This window comes from Lipotes vexillifer, unplaced genomic scaffold (genome assembly GCF_000442215.2).
Source record: "Lipotes vexillifer unplaced genomic scaffold, Lipotes_vexillifer_v1.1 scaffold713, whole genome shotgun sequence".
NCBI classification, from domain to species: Eukaryota; Metazoa; Chordata; class Mammalia; order Artiodactyla; family Lipotidae; genus Lipotes; species Lipotes vexillifer.
This window is the reverse complement of record NW_006773157.1, coordinates 2,037,853-2,055,525: the sequence shown is the minus strand read 5'-3', so window position 1 is coordinate 2,055,525 and position 17,673 is coordinate 2,037,853. Positions and strand designations below refer to the sequence as shown.

The 17,673-nt window shown below is 39.0% G+C and overlaps 1 protein-coding gene across 1 annotated transcript in view; it reads right to left on the bottom strand.

The window, feature by feature from the left end:
• Positions 1-17,673, bottom strand: part of LOC103085652 (IQ domain-containing protein H-like) — a 91,263-nt gene that overhangs the window by 69,889 nt on the left and 3,701 nt on the right. The window contains 2 exon segments of the mRNA XM_082931529.1: positions 2,845-3,020; positions 7,171-7,254. Of these exon segments, the coding sequence (XP_082787655.1) occupies positions 2,845-3,020; positions 7,171-7,254 (260 nt within the window).

Sequence of the window (17,673 nt, the reverse complement as noted above, 5' to 3'; positions counted from 1 at the left end):
TCCCTACAAATTATTCCAGTGAGGAAATGTGAAAAAATGATGTGTCTTGTAGAACTGGTGACTTGAGTCACAAAGTATGTGGTAGGCTTTTCAGGGTACCTAGAAGAATGTTTCAAAGGGGGCAATCCTCTCATGTTAAGTACTCTTTCATTTGATCCATACAACACTGTACCAATTAACAGTCCCTGTTTTGGAGACGAGGAAACTGAGGCTCAGGTGATTTGCCCATAGTCACACAGCTGGTAAATAGCAGAGGCAGGACTCAAATTCAGTATTAGCACAGTTCTCATGCCATAGCTGCCATGATTTCTCCCATTTTACAGATTGAGTAATGAAGTCTGGTAGTTTTATGAAGTGTGATGAGGGGCTGGTAGATGCAGCAATGGAACCTAACGTTAAAGTTGCACATTTCCGGCCGGAATGGATTTCTGTCTGCTCTAGGGTTGTTTATCTCTCTTGGCAAGTATTCTACCCAGCTCTATTATGTCATCTCTGGGCATGTCTTATTCTTCAGGCAAGATGGTACCACAGTATTGTGTTGAACGTGTGTTTAATAAATATTTGAATGTAAGTGATGGCAGAGGACACATTACTGACTGCAGGTCTTGTGTGACCATTTAGAGAAAATCAGTATCATCCAGATCCAGGCTGTGGATTAACACAGATGACAAAAATCTAAAATGTTCCTAATTCCATAACATTATAGCTACATTTAATTTATCACCACTAATTCTTTTTTCACCTGAGACAAAAGGTAGTTGCTTAGGATGTCTTCATAAACATTAAAATGTTCAAAAATAGACATACATGATGACTTTATAACAGCACTTTCACCAGTACAAATTCAAACATTGTAGAGTAACTTGGAGAGATATACAAACAGATTTTTGGCACACTTTTAAAAAATCTCCTCAAGGCCATGCATTTGAAAGAAAGTCAGCACTGATGCAATCTCTCAAACCCATTAAAAAGAAATAAAGCCATAACTAAACACGAGCAGGAAATGATTTGAAAGTAAGAGTTTAATTTTTGTATTTTAGAGAGGTGATTGCCTATGAGTGATTAATTACTCAAATAATTTAAACTTAAACTGTGAGAAGTATTAAGTACTTAAAAATATTTCCTAATTGTTTCTATTCACAGAGATGCAAACCTACACTATGAATGTAACCCCGCACATCTGTTAGTACCAACTGCCTATCTCCTCTTAGAAGGTGAAGAGTGGATGGTGAGGATTCACTTCTCAGGTAATAGGACTGCAGAGCTGGAAAGGACTTTGAAATGATCTAATCCATCACCTCATTTTACAGATGAATAACAGAGGACCAGAGAGGTAAAGGGGCTTGCCCAAGGCCACAAGGTCATCCAGGAACAAGGCTGTCATTCCAAATCAGGATAGGGTTCCGGAGTCAGACAGATTTGGCTCCATACTCTGGCCCCACTAGTAACTTGGGATTAGAAGATGAGTGCTGGTTTCCTTAGCCAAAGAAGGAAATTGATAATTTCTGTCTTGCTGCGGTGTTCTAAGTATCAAATGAGAAAATGTATGCTAAGCATTTGATAAATGTTAGCTGTTTACTCACTTTCCTTTTCCCAAATCTAGTGCCCCTTCCCCATTCCATGCCTCTTCAATGTATATTGGCATTTCAGATATGCAGAAACTGTTTATTAGCAGCTACCAGGCATTAGCTCTAGTTTCTGGCTGGAGAAAATCAGGAAATTAACCACACGCTAATGATAGTTCCTTGCTTCCCAATATCCACAGTAACTCTGACTTTGAGGCCAGGGAATAGCTAGGAAGCACCAAAGCAATCCTTGCATTGGTGGAGGATATTGGGGAGTTTCTAAGATTTTAAGTAAGTGGTGATGATTTGTCTGCTTTCTTTTTTTTTTAAGATTTAATTAATTAATTAATTTATTTATGGCTGCGTTGGGTCTTCGTTGCTGCACGCGGTCTTTCTCTAGTTGTGTCTAGTGGGGGCTACTCTTCGTTGTGGTGCACGGGCTTCTCATTGCAATGGCTTCTCTTGTTGTGGGCTTACTTGCTCTGAGGCATGTGGCATCTTCCCAGGCCAGGGATTGAACCTGTGCCCTCTGCATTGGCAGGTGGATTCTTAACCACTGCACCACCAGGGAAGTCCTCCATTAGGTATTAAAATGTTGATTGTTTACCATGGAAAGCTTAAATTCTTGTTAAAATATAGAGAAATTCATTTCAAGCCATCTCTTGCGCTACCTTATTCTAGAACGTGCCCCATGGTTCTATGAATCTCCCAGAAGTTATTCTCTAGGGATGAGATTCAACTCAGAATTCATTCCATTCACTAAGAATCAGTTCTAAAAAAGTTAAAAAATAATCTGAACATTGTTCATTATGAACCATGTGATATGGTAAATAAGACCAAATTCGCCTGAGGGACAAAAACCCAATGGAATAACAAGGAATACCAGTGTGGAAATCAGAAAACAGGGGCCCTGGTCTAGACTCTGTCCTTAACTAGCTTTGTGACCACAGGCAGGCCCAGCCTTTCTCTGCCTCAGTGTTCTCCACACAAAATTAAGAAAAAGCAACCGTAGATGTTATAAATTCACCTAGTTGATGGTACAACCCAATAACTACAATTAGGCTTTGGCTACAGAGAAACTGGGCAGCAGTAGCTCAGCTAAGTCTGCAAGTTAAACTGGGATATTTATTTCCTATCGTCCGACCTGTAGTCTAATCAGTAAAGCTGTTAAACTTGCAATAATATTTCACTGATGTGTACCAGAACGTTGCAAGTTATAAAATTTCCAATTTAATTTTACTGCATCCCTGAAGCCGTAGTAATTAGAAGACAAACTCACAGTGAAGATGTTTATAGCTTCAGGGGTGATAATTTTGAACCTGTCCTGCAGGTCACTTCTGTCCTTAAGTTTCCCTGATTTGACAGCTGCCTGTAGACTCAGGATTTTATTGTAATACAGCAGCAACTCGTCATTCATTCCATGGGAGCAGATGTAGATGACTCTTACGTTGGCATCTAAAAATAACAGGCACAATGTTAATTACTGGTATAAAGGTAAAAGACATTACGAACTCTGGCATCAGACTGAGGTTAAAATAAAAAGCATATCCAAAAGCCACATTCAAGTTAATTTAGATTGGTTTTGTACAGATCTTAGCAATTTAAGTGGCTTTTTTGTACTTTAGCATTTCTCTAAAGAAAAGATAAATAACACCACCCCCCAAAAAATAGACAGAGTGATTCCTTCAGAAGGAGGGCTGTGAGGTACCATGGAAGTGTACTTTCAAATAATACGTAGGGACTTAGCTCCAGAACTCCTATTAATATCAATGGGATTTGCATACTGATTTAAAAATTTATTCCATTAACTTTAGTAAATTATAAAACAGAACTGTTAACTTTCGAAAGCTGATGAAATTGCAATTTCTTATGCTGCCTGGAGTTGGCAAGGCCAATTCAGGGAATGTTCTGTCCAAATAAATGGTCTGATTATGACCATAGCAATGATTATTTCAGGAAAGCAACCTTTTCCTTTCTCCATTCCCAAAGAGGAGTATATTACTTAAATAGGACATCTAGTGATTCTTGGTTTAAAGGAAACACTGTCTTAATTTATTTATTTATTTATTTATTTATTTATATATATATATTTTTTGGTACGCAGGCCTCTCACTGTTGTGGCCTCTCCCGTTGCGGAGCACAGGCTCCGGACGCACAGGCTCAGCGGCCATGGCTCACGGGCCCAGCCGCTCCGCGGCATGTGGGATCTTCCCGGACCGGGGCATGAACCTGTGTCCCCTGCATCGGCAGGCGGACTCTCAACCACTGCGCCACCAGGGAAGCCCCTGTCTTAATTTAACTGTTCTCCTTCTCAAGATGTGCTTCTTATTATGTGCATAGAAAGAAATCCTAATTAAATATCCCATCCAAATGGAATAGTGAGAAGAGATTATCCCCACTCCAGGCTGCAGAATATTTTAGGGAGTATGTACAGGAAATCAGCAGCCAGTGGAGTCACCCATTCATTTTTGTAAAATAACTGACTGATCAGTAGGGGCAAAGCACTTGGCTAGACATGGAAGGAGATACCAGAATCAAAGCAACTGAGATGCTGCCTGTGAGGAGCAACCATTTCACATGTATAAACAGCTGTAAAACATGGTGGAGGGTGGTGGACACAAGACACATGCAGACCAGGTGCCCAGGGAAGGTTGGAGGAGGGAGCACTGTAAAATGTTTCCTTGGTCAAGTAGGGCTGAGAAGAGATTTTAAGACTCCTCTGTTCAGTTTAGCAGAGTATACAGAGCATAGACTGATTAAATGCTTGCTCAGCTTTCTAGGAGCCTGGGCATATTATTTTACCTTTCTAAGCATTGCTTTCTTCATCTGTAAAATGGGGAATAAAGTCACCTGGGGCACAGAGTTTTGGAGAGTATGAAATGAAAGAATATATATAAAGCACCTGGTGCAGTATCTGGCACATAGTAGGTGCTCAGCAGACAGTACAGATGTACCAATCTGCTCCACAGCCCACCCTGACTAGGCCAGCTAACAGTGGTTCCACACCCCGCCTTCCACACTTGTGCTCCTTTTAACTAGTGCCTCAAGATTTAACACCATGAAGTAGTGTCCCCTGCTGTTCCATCCTGTTGTTCCAAATCTTTCAATCTTGTCCATCCAGACTCTTTAAAGGCAAGGTATATACTTTTCATATAATCCCCCATGCCCTGGTACAATGTCGAGTATGCAGGAGCCACTCAATAAATACTTGTGAGCTGACCAAAGGGATCTGGGAGAATGGAGAGATTCGGGAACTGGAAAGTCTTACACGATTAGTGAGACCCATGGCATGCAGGAGAAATCTGTTCTGGAGAAGAGCATCTTGTGGCTAGAAGCAATGTCTTCTGAACTGGCCCAGAGCTGGGCCCAGAGTAGGTGCTCCATAAATGTAAATATTTAAGTGGCTTCTATTTAATGTTGAAACCACATTGTCACATGAACCTCAAAATAAATTAACTGAGGAGACAGTAGTTAAATAACTTGTATCCAACTGCTGAATGATCAAATTCGTTATCCGAAGTCTCGTGTTTTCAAGAAGAGATTAGTGTCTTACTAAACTAGTGGTCTTTAAAACCAACCTAGTATTTTTTTTTTTAAGTATAAAAAAAGGACACAAAAAGCAAACAACAAAAATAACTTAATAAAGTCTCCATAGCAGAAGAAAACTAAATTTTTCTTGGGAAGAAATCTCTGGGTTATAACTGATAACAAATCATGTTGCTAATTTTACCTTTCCCGTTCATTTCTGGCAAAGGAATACTATAATCACTAACAGTAATATCCAGTATTAGGGTGGTTTGATTGTGAATCAACAAATGTTCAAAATTAATTGACAGGTGATTTTGGAAAGGAATTAAGAAGAAGATGAAGATTGTTTTGACTGTTAGTAAGTCAATATCAGTCACCCTCTTGCTTTAACTCATCTAGGAATTGAAGATACAAACTGTTGAGGTCTCTCCACCTGATACCCTGACTTCACAGCCAGTATCCAAACAACAAGTCTTAATGTGATCAGATTACCTTTGTTTCCCCTGAATAAGCAGAAAAATCAACACACTTTACTAGGAATTAACGCAATTTAAAGAAAGATAATCGTTTATTCTTCCATAAAATTATCACTAGTTTTCCTAGTTTCTTCATATTTTTACTTCACAAGCAAGTACTTTTTCTATTTTCTCACTTATTTCTACACTTTTATTACTTCTCTTGAAGAGGTTTTAGGATTGCATTGTTATCATGAAGATAGTGTACCAAGAAAAGGCATTTGGTTAATAATCTCTCAGAAATGTTCATCTTAGCAAAATTTTCCATTGCAGATAGATAGACTGAATTATTTAAAATAGAAGCCTAATACTCTTAAGTCTTCTCATTATTAATAAGAATCCTTTGTAAGGAAATTCTTTGGTGATGGTTTGGACTATATATAGAAAGGTATATAAAAAGCTAAAGAAAAAAATTAATCAAATAAATTGGAGTAAAGTCTGCCCTCTGCTGCACTTCATTGGTTTCCACCCAGTCAGGTTTTTAGTTGAAATAGCTCAGCACTAACAAATCAATCAAGTCATTAAATTTTTTTTTGGTAAGGTTGAAAAACAACATTAGTGCCTAGATAATAGATTAAAGCAATTACCCTATTATTATTTTAGGACACTATAAATTTCTAGTACTGATGTATTTTTGTTACCAAATGGCATTTATAAAATAATAATGATGCTGAAATATATATGAATCACGTAAAGTATGTCATTCCAGGGAGCCAGCTAAATTGGTCATTGATAATTTAAAATTCTTCCTTGTTTTGCTTAAATAAGGGCCAAAGCAATTATATTTTAACAAAACAAAGAAGTTCTTATTTGGTAACTAAAAAATTCTAGTTTTCGTTTAACCCTGAATTTCTGGCCAGGACTTCCCACACTGATTCAATATTATTACTTAGGCTTTGAAACATTTATTCTTTAAACCTCACCTCAAACAGTGTCAACCAAAGCCTAGAGTTCTTGTATCCTTCCTTCCTGGCCCCTGGTTGGTGTCTGATTTAGAACTGACCAAACCAGTATTAGAACTTGACTTTTACAAAGATGTGTCTATCACTCAAGGTTTGTATTTCTAATAATTCCTTCCACTAGGCACTTCCTATTTTCTCATAACTAGATTATATATATTTAAATAAAACCTTCTTTAAAAAATCTATCTTCATTTCCCTCTTATTCTTATAATGAAAACAATGCTTTTCACTTCTGTTACCTTCCACTCATTCCTCAGATAATATAATAGACAATATTGACACAAATATATAATGTTGACTTCATTCACTGCCAGATTCAGTAAATGAAGAGTTGGGGCTATAGGAGATACATCCTTATTCAAGCCTGCAGCAAAGAGAATTAGAAAACTACCCAAGTAAATTGGTTAAAATGTCATTTGTTTATTCAACTGACTTCACTATAAATCTGTTCTTTGGAACAAAACATTCAGTTGCCCTGCAAAAAGATTAGAAGTCCAAGCCTTTTCCTTGTACAGAAAAAAAAACCAAAAAATGAACATTTAATCAACATCCACTGATAAACATTCCAAAGAGCCATTTGTGTAAAAGTATTTACTGTACCTAAGATGTCACACAGCCTCCCCAGCTGCATGTTCTGCTGCGTGTTGAAGTCGTCAATATTTTGTCGCACAGGCTGGGAATATCCTAAAAGGCAAACCAGATGTCAAAACCCAGAAAGAGCAAGTCAACATGGCAAAATGGCACAGCAGGATTTCACAGTGTCATGGTCCACATTTCCAGGAAAGAACTGTCTCTGAAGCATCTCGCAGAAACAATCCAACTCCTAAGAATGAGGTTCTTGCTTCTCAGGGGATTAAGCATTAATTCTGGAAGATGTGCTGAGCAGCGTATTCTGCAACAGAGAGGTTCATATTTTTCAATATCAGCAAAGCTTCTGGGAATCAGGGTTATAGAAACACGGGAAAAGTTTCAGAAATTTTAACATGAATGTTCAAAAGAGAACGTAAGAAAGTTATGCTCAGGTTTAAAAACTATATTGGCTTTTTGGTTTTTTGCCTTTTATTTTTTTTAACATCTTCATTGGAGTATAATTGCTTTACATTGTGGTGTTAGTTGCTGCTGTATAACAAAGTGAATCAGCTATATGTATACATATATCCCCATATCCCCTCCCTCTTGTGTCTCCCTCCCAACCTCCCTATCCCACCACTCTAGGTGGTCACAAAGCAGAGCTGGTCTCCCTGTGCCATGCAGCTGCTTCCCACTAGCTATCTGTTTTGCACTTGGTAGTGTATATATGTCCATGCCACTCTCTCACTTCATCCCAGCTTACCCTTCCCCCTCCCCGTGTCCTCAAGTCCATTCTCTACGTCTGTGTCTTTTTTCCTGTCCTGCCCCTAGGGTGTTTAGAACCTTTTTTTTTTTTTTTAGATTCCATATATATGTGTTAGCATACGGTATTTGTCTTTCTCTTTCTAACTTACTTCACTCCGTATGACAGACTCTAGGTTCATCCACCTCACTACAAATAACTCAATTTTGTTTCTTTTTATGGCTGAGTAATATTCCATTGTATATATGTGCCACATCTTCTTTATCCATTCATCTGTTGATGGATACTTAGGTTGCTTCCATGTCCTGGCTATCGTAAATTGTGCTGCAATGAACACTGTGGTACATGACTCCTTTTGAATTATGGTTTTCTCAGGGTATATGCCCCGTGGTGGGATTGCTGGGTCATATGGGAGTTCTAATTTTAGTTTTTTAAGGAACATCCATACTGTTCTCCATAGTGGCTGTATCAATTTACATTCCCACCAAGAATGTGCAGGAGGGTTCCCTTTTCTCCACACCCTCTCCAGCATTTATTGTTTGTAGATTTTTTTTAAAAATTTTTTGGCTGCATTGGGTCTTTGTTGCTGCACATGGGCTCTCTCTAGTTGCGATGAGCGGGGACTGCTCTTTGTTGCAGTGTGTGGGCTTCTCATTGCAGTGGCTTCTCTTGTTGTGGAGCATGGGCTCTAGGCACATGGGCTTCAGTAGCTGTGGCGCTCGGACTCAGTAGTTGTGGCGCACGGGCTTAGTTGCTCCATGGCATGTGGGATCTTCCTGGACCAGGGCTCAAACCCGTGTCCCCTGCATTGGCAGGTGGATTCTTAACCACTGTGCCACCAGGGAAGTCCTGTAGATTTTTTGATGATGGCCATTCTGACGGTGTGAGGTGATACCTCATTGTAGTTTTGATTTGCATTTCTCTAATGATTAGTGATGTTGCATATCCTTTCATGTGTTTGCTGGCAATCTGTATATCTTCTTTGGAGAAATGTCTATTTAGGTCTGCCCATTTTTGGATTGGGTTGTTTTTTTTTTTGTTTTTTTGTTTCTTTAAGTGGTACGCGGGTCTCTCACTGTTGTGGCCTCTCCCGTTGCGGAGCACAGGCTCCGGACGCACAGGCTCAGTGGCCATGGCTCACGGGCCTAGCCGCTCCGTGGCATGTGGGATCTTCCCGGACCGGGGCATGAACCCATGTCCCCTGCATCGGCAGGCGGACTCTCAACCACTGCGCCACCAGGGAAGCCCTGGGTTGTTTGTTTTTTTGATATTGAGCTACATGAACTGCTTGTATATTTTGGAGATTAATCCTTTGTCAGTTGCTTCGTTTGCGAATATTTTCTCCCATTCTGAGGGTTGTCCTATGCTTCTTATGTGGCATTTTGAAGATGTGTCCTGAAATCACTCTCAACTGACACACAGATTTCAGATAAAACTCTTGCTGTTGTGAATATGTATTTAAGTAATTCTAAATACTAAAGAAATATGCTTCTGTTCACACAGTCAAAAAATCTTGTAACGTTAAAGGACAATAAAGGTTAATGCAGTTACTTTGTCAGTACTGATGAAAGCCCCACCATTTTCCTTCATGTCAATTGGAATAGCAGAAGGAAAACGCACATGGATTTACTACTGTCCCCAAATCTTCCACAATGGCAACAGCAGCGGCAACACTTTCTGCTATTGCAGGGGTTAAAATAAAAAATGAACGTGGACCAAAACATGAACTTAAGAGGCATGCATACTCACAAGCAGTATAATTGCTTATATGAAATTCAGCAACTGTAGGTATAACTTTTAAAAAAATAAAATTGCTTTTCACATTTTGAATAGATGCTTCAATGCCTCCTTGTGGTTAGTGAGCCCAAACACATGTTTCAAGTTAAACTGCTATAGATAAAGTGATTTTAAATACTACATCTTTGAGATGTGACACAGATTTCCTTTTCAGCATAAGGAAAACTATAGCAATTCAGGCAACAGGGCTTCAGATCAAATGAACTCTGATAATTGGTTCTTTGCTTTGATGTTAGGGTTTAAACACTATACAATGTCTGGAAATTAAATGAGTTTACAATTCATCTAAAAGTCTCCCTCTTGCTTTATGCAGATGAACTTAAGAACTAAAAAGGCAGAAGGATACGTGGGCTGTTTGAATTATTTTTGAAAAATTATTGATTTCTAAGATAATTTTGGGAACTCATCCACATATGAAAGTTAATATAGATAGCTACAAACAATGCCATCTTGATGTGTGGTTGCAATATTGTAACTCTTGGGATTTTGCCTATGTATAATTCTATCTATACTCAGATAAGTGTTTAGGGAGATGTATTGTGAATAACTTATATATCAAGACTATAAGAAGGCAGGAAAATGCCTAGAGAATAAAGTATGATTAAGAAAAGTGCATTAATCATTCTATGAACGTATTCTATGAACACATTTCCTTTCAGAAGTAAAGATAAAAGGCAGTGTGAGATAGCTCATTAAAATGATGTCCAATTTAAAATATAAAGGATGTCTGATCACTCTGTTGCCACATATGCAGCATGTAAGTCTGTGTTTCAGTCAATTACTTGAGGTCAGTTTTCCAACAAATTTCTTAGTACCTCTGTTACCCTGATCAAGGATGCATATAAATCCACCTGCCAATGCAGGGGACACGGGTTTGAGCCCTGGTCTGGGAAGATCCCACGTGCTGTGGAGCAACTAAGTCCGTGCACCACAACTACTGAGCCTGCGGTCTAGAGCCCATGAGCCACAACTACTGCACCTGCGTGCCACAGCTACTGAAGTCTGTGAGCCTAGAGACCGTACTCCAGAACAAGAGAAGCCACCGCAATGAGAAGCCCGCGCACCGCAATGAAGAGGAGCCCCCACTCACTGCAACTGGAGAAAGCCCGCACGCAGCAACGAAGACCCAATTATGATTATGCAGGATTATGATAAAACTGGTTACTCAGTTAACCCTACAAGTACATCCATTTTAAAGAACTGTATGTTAATCTCAGGACTTTGTTATAGAGGATCATATGAAGCAAAAAATAGAAAAACATTTTGTAAACCGTAAAGTGCTGTGTAAACAGAAGATATTTTAATGTCACAAGCTATGTGTACTTCCAAAGCTTGTAACAGCAACAGCAAATTCTGTCACAAGCAACAGATCATTCCACATGAGCAAGATACAATGCAAGGCACATTGCTATCAGCAGAGCAGAAGTTAGGAGTCAATTTTTTTAAAAGTCAGATTTATTCTTATGTTTTGTACATCCACAAAATACATGTGTTGATTCCTGGGTGGAAGACCTCATCGATGCTGGCAGCATATATTAAATACAACAGTGACTTAACCAGGAAACTGTCAAGAAGGATGTTGTGGCCTTGGGGAGTTCAGCAGACATGCCCGGTGGAATATAATACACTTTGGAATATAATTTGGAATATAATCTACAAAGACATGGATATATCAAAGGTGAGACTAGAAACACCAGAGGAGTTTTGAGAAACCATCTACTTCAACCTTGTCCCATTATAGATAAGGAAATTCAGGAAAAGTGCCTTGTTTCTTGTCCGAGATAACATAAACCTACAAATTATTATGTAGTTCAGCTAGTATGTCTTTAGCTCTTGTGACAAATATGGTTACGTCAAGCAAGAGAGAAGATGACTCTCCAAGAGTGAGCAGAGAGCTCCAAAAGGGACAGAGGGCCTTTGCCTCTTTTCCCACTTTTATTGTTTTAAATTAATTTTTATTGGAGTATAGTTGATTTCTTTTCCCACTTTCATTTCCAATTGTTGTGTCAGACAGAATAGTGGCCATCCAAAGATGTCCATGTTCTAATCCCCAGAAACTGTGAATATGCTAAGTTACACGGCAAAGGGGAAATAAAGTTGCAGATGGAATTAAGGTTGCTAATCAGCTGACCTTAAAATAAGGAGGTTCTCATGGATTATTGGGCTGGACCCAGTGTCATCATAAAAGTTCTTAAAAGTGGCGGAGGGAGGCAGACTACAGAAGGGACTACAGAAGACAGGCACAGAGATGCCACATTGCTGCCTTTGAAGATGGAGGGAGGGGGCCCTGGGCTTTCCCTGTTCATTCCTTTGTGGGTGGCTTCTAGAAGCTGGAAAGAGTGAGAAAACAGATTCTCCCCTAGAGCCTCCAGGAAGGAATGCAGCCCTGCCCACACCTTGATTTTAGCCCCTTTCCTACTTCTCAACTACAAAATTATTGCTGTAAGGTAACAAATGTGTATTGTTTTAAGCCACTAAGCTTGTGGTATCTGGTCAGAGGGCAATAGAAAACTATTATGACTGTCTACCTTCCCTTACTCCCAATAAGTACCACCCCCCAGACATTCTACTCCTCTTTCACCTGTAATTGAAAGATGGGGGATGGGGGACTGAGATCCATAATCAGAGTTCAGAATAAGCACTCAGTAAATATTGTTGTTTTACTATTTCTTTCCTAACCTCAGCTGAGCGTGACTTAAATTCTCAAAAGGAACCTCATTGAAATATAGAGAAATTATTATTATTATGTGTGCAGATTATTTGAGCTGTCAAAGTACTCTTCTTCTAGCTTATGGAGCTGATTGGCCCTAATCACCATCAGGTGTGCCTGACCACCCTTTTCTAAGAAGGTTCTCAGTCTCCCCTCACTGTCATTCTCTGGCACCCTCTCTTCACCACACGTTTCTCATTTTGTCATTACAGGTTTCTTTGCTGGCTTGTTTACTTGTTTGTTGTACATTTCTCCTCCCCACTGCATCACTCTGGCTCCTGTAGCCAGACTGTAAGCTCCACTGGAGCAGGAACGCTGTGATATCGCCAGTCAAATGAGTCAATGAAATGTGCCTGAAGAGCCTATTCAAAGAATGTCTTTTAAATTCTTAGCCCTTTCTCTCTTGTGTTTTCATCATTCCCTCCTCTCCTTTCAACACTCATGAAATTGGGTTCTCTGATCTGGAGAACTTCTGGGGAATACAAAGAATGGTAAGTGGGATTCGTAGCTTTTTCTAGGTCCTCATCAGCATAGAATAAAACAGCACTGGCATTAAGGGGCACTTTCTCTTATCACTATAGAGAGGAACGCAGCTTCTTTCCTTATGCCACCTTCATCACCTGCAAAATATTCATAGTTTGATAGAGTGTTCCGTCTTTCCTCAAAATATTATTCCCTGGGACTTCCATGGTGGCACAGTGGTTAAGAATCTGCCTGCCTATGCAGGGGACACGGGTTCCAGCCCTGGTCAGGGAAGATCCCACATGCCACGGAGCAACTAAGCCCGTGCACCACAGCTACTGAGCCTGCGCTCTAGAGCCTGCAAGCCGCAACTACTGAGCCCACGTGGCACAACTACTGAAGCCTGTGCGCCTAGAGCCCGTGTTCCGCAACAAGAGAAGCCACCACAATGAGAAGCCTATGCACCGCAACAAAGAGTAGCCCCCGCTCACCACAACTAGAGAAAGCCTGTGCGCAGCAATGGAGACCCAACGCAGCCAAAAATAAATAATAAATAAATTTTAAAAATATTGCCTCTGCTTCACACTGAAGAAGGGTACCTGGGTGCTGTCTCTCTGAAGTTATCCATCTACCATACTTTTGGTCTTCTGTTGAACCAAGGATGCTCATTAATGGTTACTGGCTACCATTTCTCCATCCTCATTTCTGCCTTCATCTCCTTTCCCATCCCTATCCCCACTCCCACACAAATTAGTATCAGATGATACTAATTGCCTCTTTGCAACCCAGTAAACGAGTCCTGCTAGGATTGACTTTTCCTTCACAGCAACTGCAGAAACCTAAGAACATGAGCAAGGCCATGCTCAGTGACCATGCCTCCTTGAGACTGTGGGTGCTTCTGTGACACGCCCCTGCCATTGCAGTAAAATCAAGTGTTCTTGAACCCTGCTTGTTACTCTGTGGTTGACTCCTAGTTTATTTTGTCTCCAAGTCCTATTCCTTACAATGGTACCTAAGGCAGAGAAGGGGTTAATAACAGATTTCCAGTTACCACATAGTTGTCATTCATCTGATCACCCTGGCCTGAGATGGTAGTCATCCATGCCTCAGTCTGATGGACTGGAGCAGTGATTCTTAACCTTTTCCCCATTTGGATACGTGTGATGGGTAATGTTCAAATGCATCACACACTCCTAGGGGCATATGCAGGGTTACAATAGCAGTAGCTGTATCTCCATCCTTTTCCCTTCCACTCAAGAAAGCATACTAGATGCAAGCTGAGCAAGAGTGACATTATTTTAGAAATAATCTTGAATTGTTCCAATTCAAAAAAAGTTAACCATTAGCTAACCTTTGGACTCTAATAGTAAAAATTTAGGGAACATGTGAACATACTTCACAAACGATTGCACATCAGCATACTGCAGTCATCTAGAGAAATGTGATCTAGACATTATGGTTTTAATTACTTGTGCAAGTGTGAAAGCACAAGATACTGAGATAGAAAATAAGATACAGCAAGAGAGAGGCCTATCTGGGTTATTTATATAGTCCATCCAGTGCCAATTTGATGAAAATAAAACTGAGAGTTGTTTTTTGGGGGCTTCTGAGAATAATTAGAGAAATTTGTGATGAGGACATAGAAAACACAGGACTTAACTCAAATCTTTGTTGAGTTTTGAAAATATTCTCAAACCAAACTGTCCAAATGGATTCTGTGTCGTTCTGAAAGCCTTTCCTTCAGAAGAGTGAAGACTTTCTCTTGTTCAAACTTTTTGTCTGCGACTGGCACAGCATTGCATGCAACTAAAGCCAGTGATTCTCAAAGAGTGGTTGAGGGACCCTCCAGAGGACTGGGGGCATGGAAGGTCAAAACTCTTTTCATAATAATACTAAGATGACATTTCCCCTTTTCAATGTTGTCTTCCCACAAAATACAAAAAGTTTATTGATTTCAGATTCCATATTGCAACTAACTCCTAAAAATTATCCTTGTTGAGTTTTGGTATAAAATCAAAGAAGAATATACACAGTTATCTGAAAAGGCTGTAAAATATATAAAGTATACCTCCCTTTTCCAAATACTTATCTGTATGAGGCCAGATTTTCTTCATATGCTTCAACCAAAACAACATATTGCAACAGATTGGATGCAGAAATAGATAGGAGAATCCAACTAACTTCTATTAAGAGATTTGCAAACTTGTCAACCAGTGCTGATTTTCTCACCAATTTTTTTTTGTTTTGGAAAAGAAATGGTTTTTAAAAAATAAAAATATGTTTTTTAGATGAACATTGGTAATGTGCTTAGTATTGTTATCTTAAAATAAATTCAATATTTTTAAAGTTTCTCAGTTTTAGTTTCTAATGTGGTAAATATAGACAGATACAACCCATGTAAACCAATGCTCTTTAGGGTCTTCAGTTGTTGTTACAAGTGTAAATTTGAGGACCACTGAACACAAATTTTAATATTTTTTATGAGAATGAAGGAGATGAAAAAGATTATATTTTATCTTAGTATAAGCAATACTTTTTTAGATCATATCCTAATATTAATAATTTCATCCAAAGCCCAGGAGCTGGTGTCATTTGACACCCAGTTCAGTGCTGTTTCCATATTTCACGGTACAACATCAGATAGCTCAAGCTCAACTGGGTAGTTTAATATTACAGGGTCTTGGGACCAACCCTGATCTAACCAGTGAATGAGTGTTGATTTGGATTACTTGGATGAATGCAACATGGATGAATAGAAATATGTTTTCATTTTAATTTGGGCTATAAAGAAATTTGGAAGTTTTAAATGTACTTTGTTCCTGATCCCTAAAGACCTGGATTTTCTGGAACTGCTGTCTGGGAGATCTTGGCAAGACATCTGTTTCAAAGATCGAATGTGGCAATATCATAACTAAACTGAGGATTCCATCCTACTTGCCAAAATACACGTTGAAGACTGCAAAGATTTGACTGAAAGTCCTGATTTCCCAGCCCTGAGGTGGAAGCAACAGAATCTTCGCGTCTTTGAGTTGTCAACCCAAAATGGGAAAGTAGAAGGGGTCAATGTGCTTGGAGGCACAGTAAAAATGTGATTCCAGATATAACCCTCTGGGCTCTGGTCCTCCACCCTGCCCCTGTTCACAAATGGAGACGAGCACAGTTCTTACCCTCTGGTGAAATGGAGTGGGGTTACGAAGGAATGGTCTCATGAGCATTTGGGGTATGGCAGTTGTGCATAAAAGTTAGTTTTTCTATCTTTTAGGCTTTTGTGACAATACAGAGCAACAGAAAAACATTTTCATGAACTTTGTAATAACAGGATCTATAATTTTATGGAATGGAGTATCTTGGAGACCACGAACTGTGTTAACCCCAAGGATAATTTGCTGAAATAATGCACAGTTGGAAAAAAAAAAGAGGCTGAACTATATACATTCCTTTTTGCTATTAAATCAATTGGCAATGAAATAAAAGATCACATAGAGAAAAGAGGAAATCCCACCTCAATACATTCTCTATTTGTATTTTAAAGGAGGAAGAGAAGTGAGAGAGGAAAGTCATCACTGGGAGTTTAATTGGCTGACCAGAGCCCCATACTCGGCTCATCTCATTTAATGTCAATATATTTTAAAATGCCACCGAGTTTAAGTGTAGTAGCAAATGATGCATTGTAATAGAGAAGCACAGGGGTTAAATTAAAAGTGGAGGAAGTAACTTGGGCAAAGAAACTGTAAGCAGAATTAGTTTGTAGGTTTTATTTAGACCTCTGATTTTTCTAGGGGAATTGGGATTCTTCGTTGCAGTTCTTTCTTAATTTGACTGATAGATTTTGCTTAAAATAGACCCTACTATTCTATTCCTGCTATGAGCCATGGTAGATTTTTTTTGGTTATAATTATATTTCATTAATAAAAATGATAAAAATATGCAATATACAATTAAGAGATCAGCCTGTATAACCTGGAAAGGATGACTTTCTTTTTATCATCTTATAAAATTACAAGGCCAATCTGTTTCTTTGGACAATTAATCAACAACATCCTACCTCTGTTGGTTAAAAATAGCTAAAACTTTTTGTTACATCTGAGAATACTTCTCAAAATATGTAACAGCCAATCATGTTTCGTAATTCCTCCTTTCAAAGAGGTGGTTACTCTGTAAGGTATAATTGTCTTCATGTTCGTATCATTAAGCCATAGATTTTTAAATACATGATAAAGATTTTGTGGTCAAAACATTGCTGAAAGGCCATGTTTCCTGTGATTGTGGGTTTGGAGAATACAGTTACTCCTGTGTGTGCAACATTGCATAAACAAATAACCAAATGCCTACAACTGTAATATATTACATAGTTATCAGCTACTAAGCTTTCATTTTTAGGGTTCAAATAACTTAGTGCAGCCCCAGTTGGCTAGTGCATGGTGACATTATTTCTGGGGCCAATACCACACCAGATTTGATCACAAATTTCCTATGGAAATAGAAAGAGAGGACAAGGCTGCAACTTGTATTAAATGCATACCTGAGTCTTACATTCCTACCAACTGATTTTGATCAGTGAATCCCTCTCAACTCTGGGAACAAAATTACTATATTGAATAGATCTAGGGGGGCCATGTATTTAGAGAAAAAAATTGCTTCACTTTCATCCACTTCTATTTTCATGAATTGTGTAGGTAAGTGTCCAGTGCAGGTGACAAAGTAGCCATGTTATGGCTAGCTGAAATCTTCAAGTATTCCCAGGGGAGGTGGTACATAAGAAAAAAGTGTGCCATAATCATTTTGTTTTAAAAGGTATGGT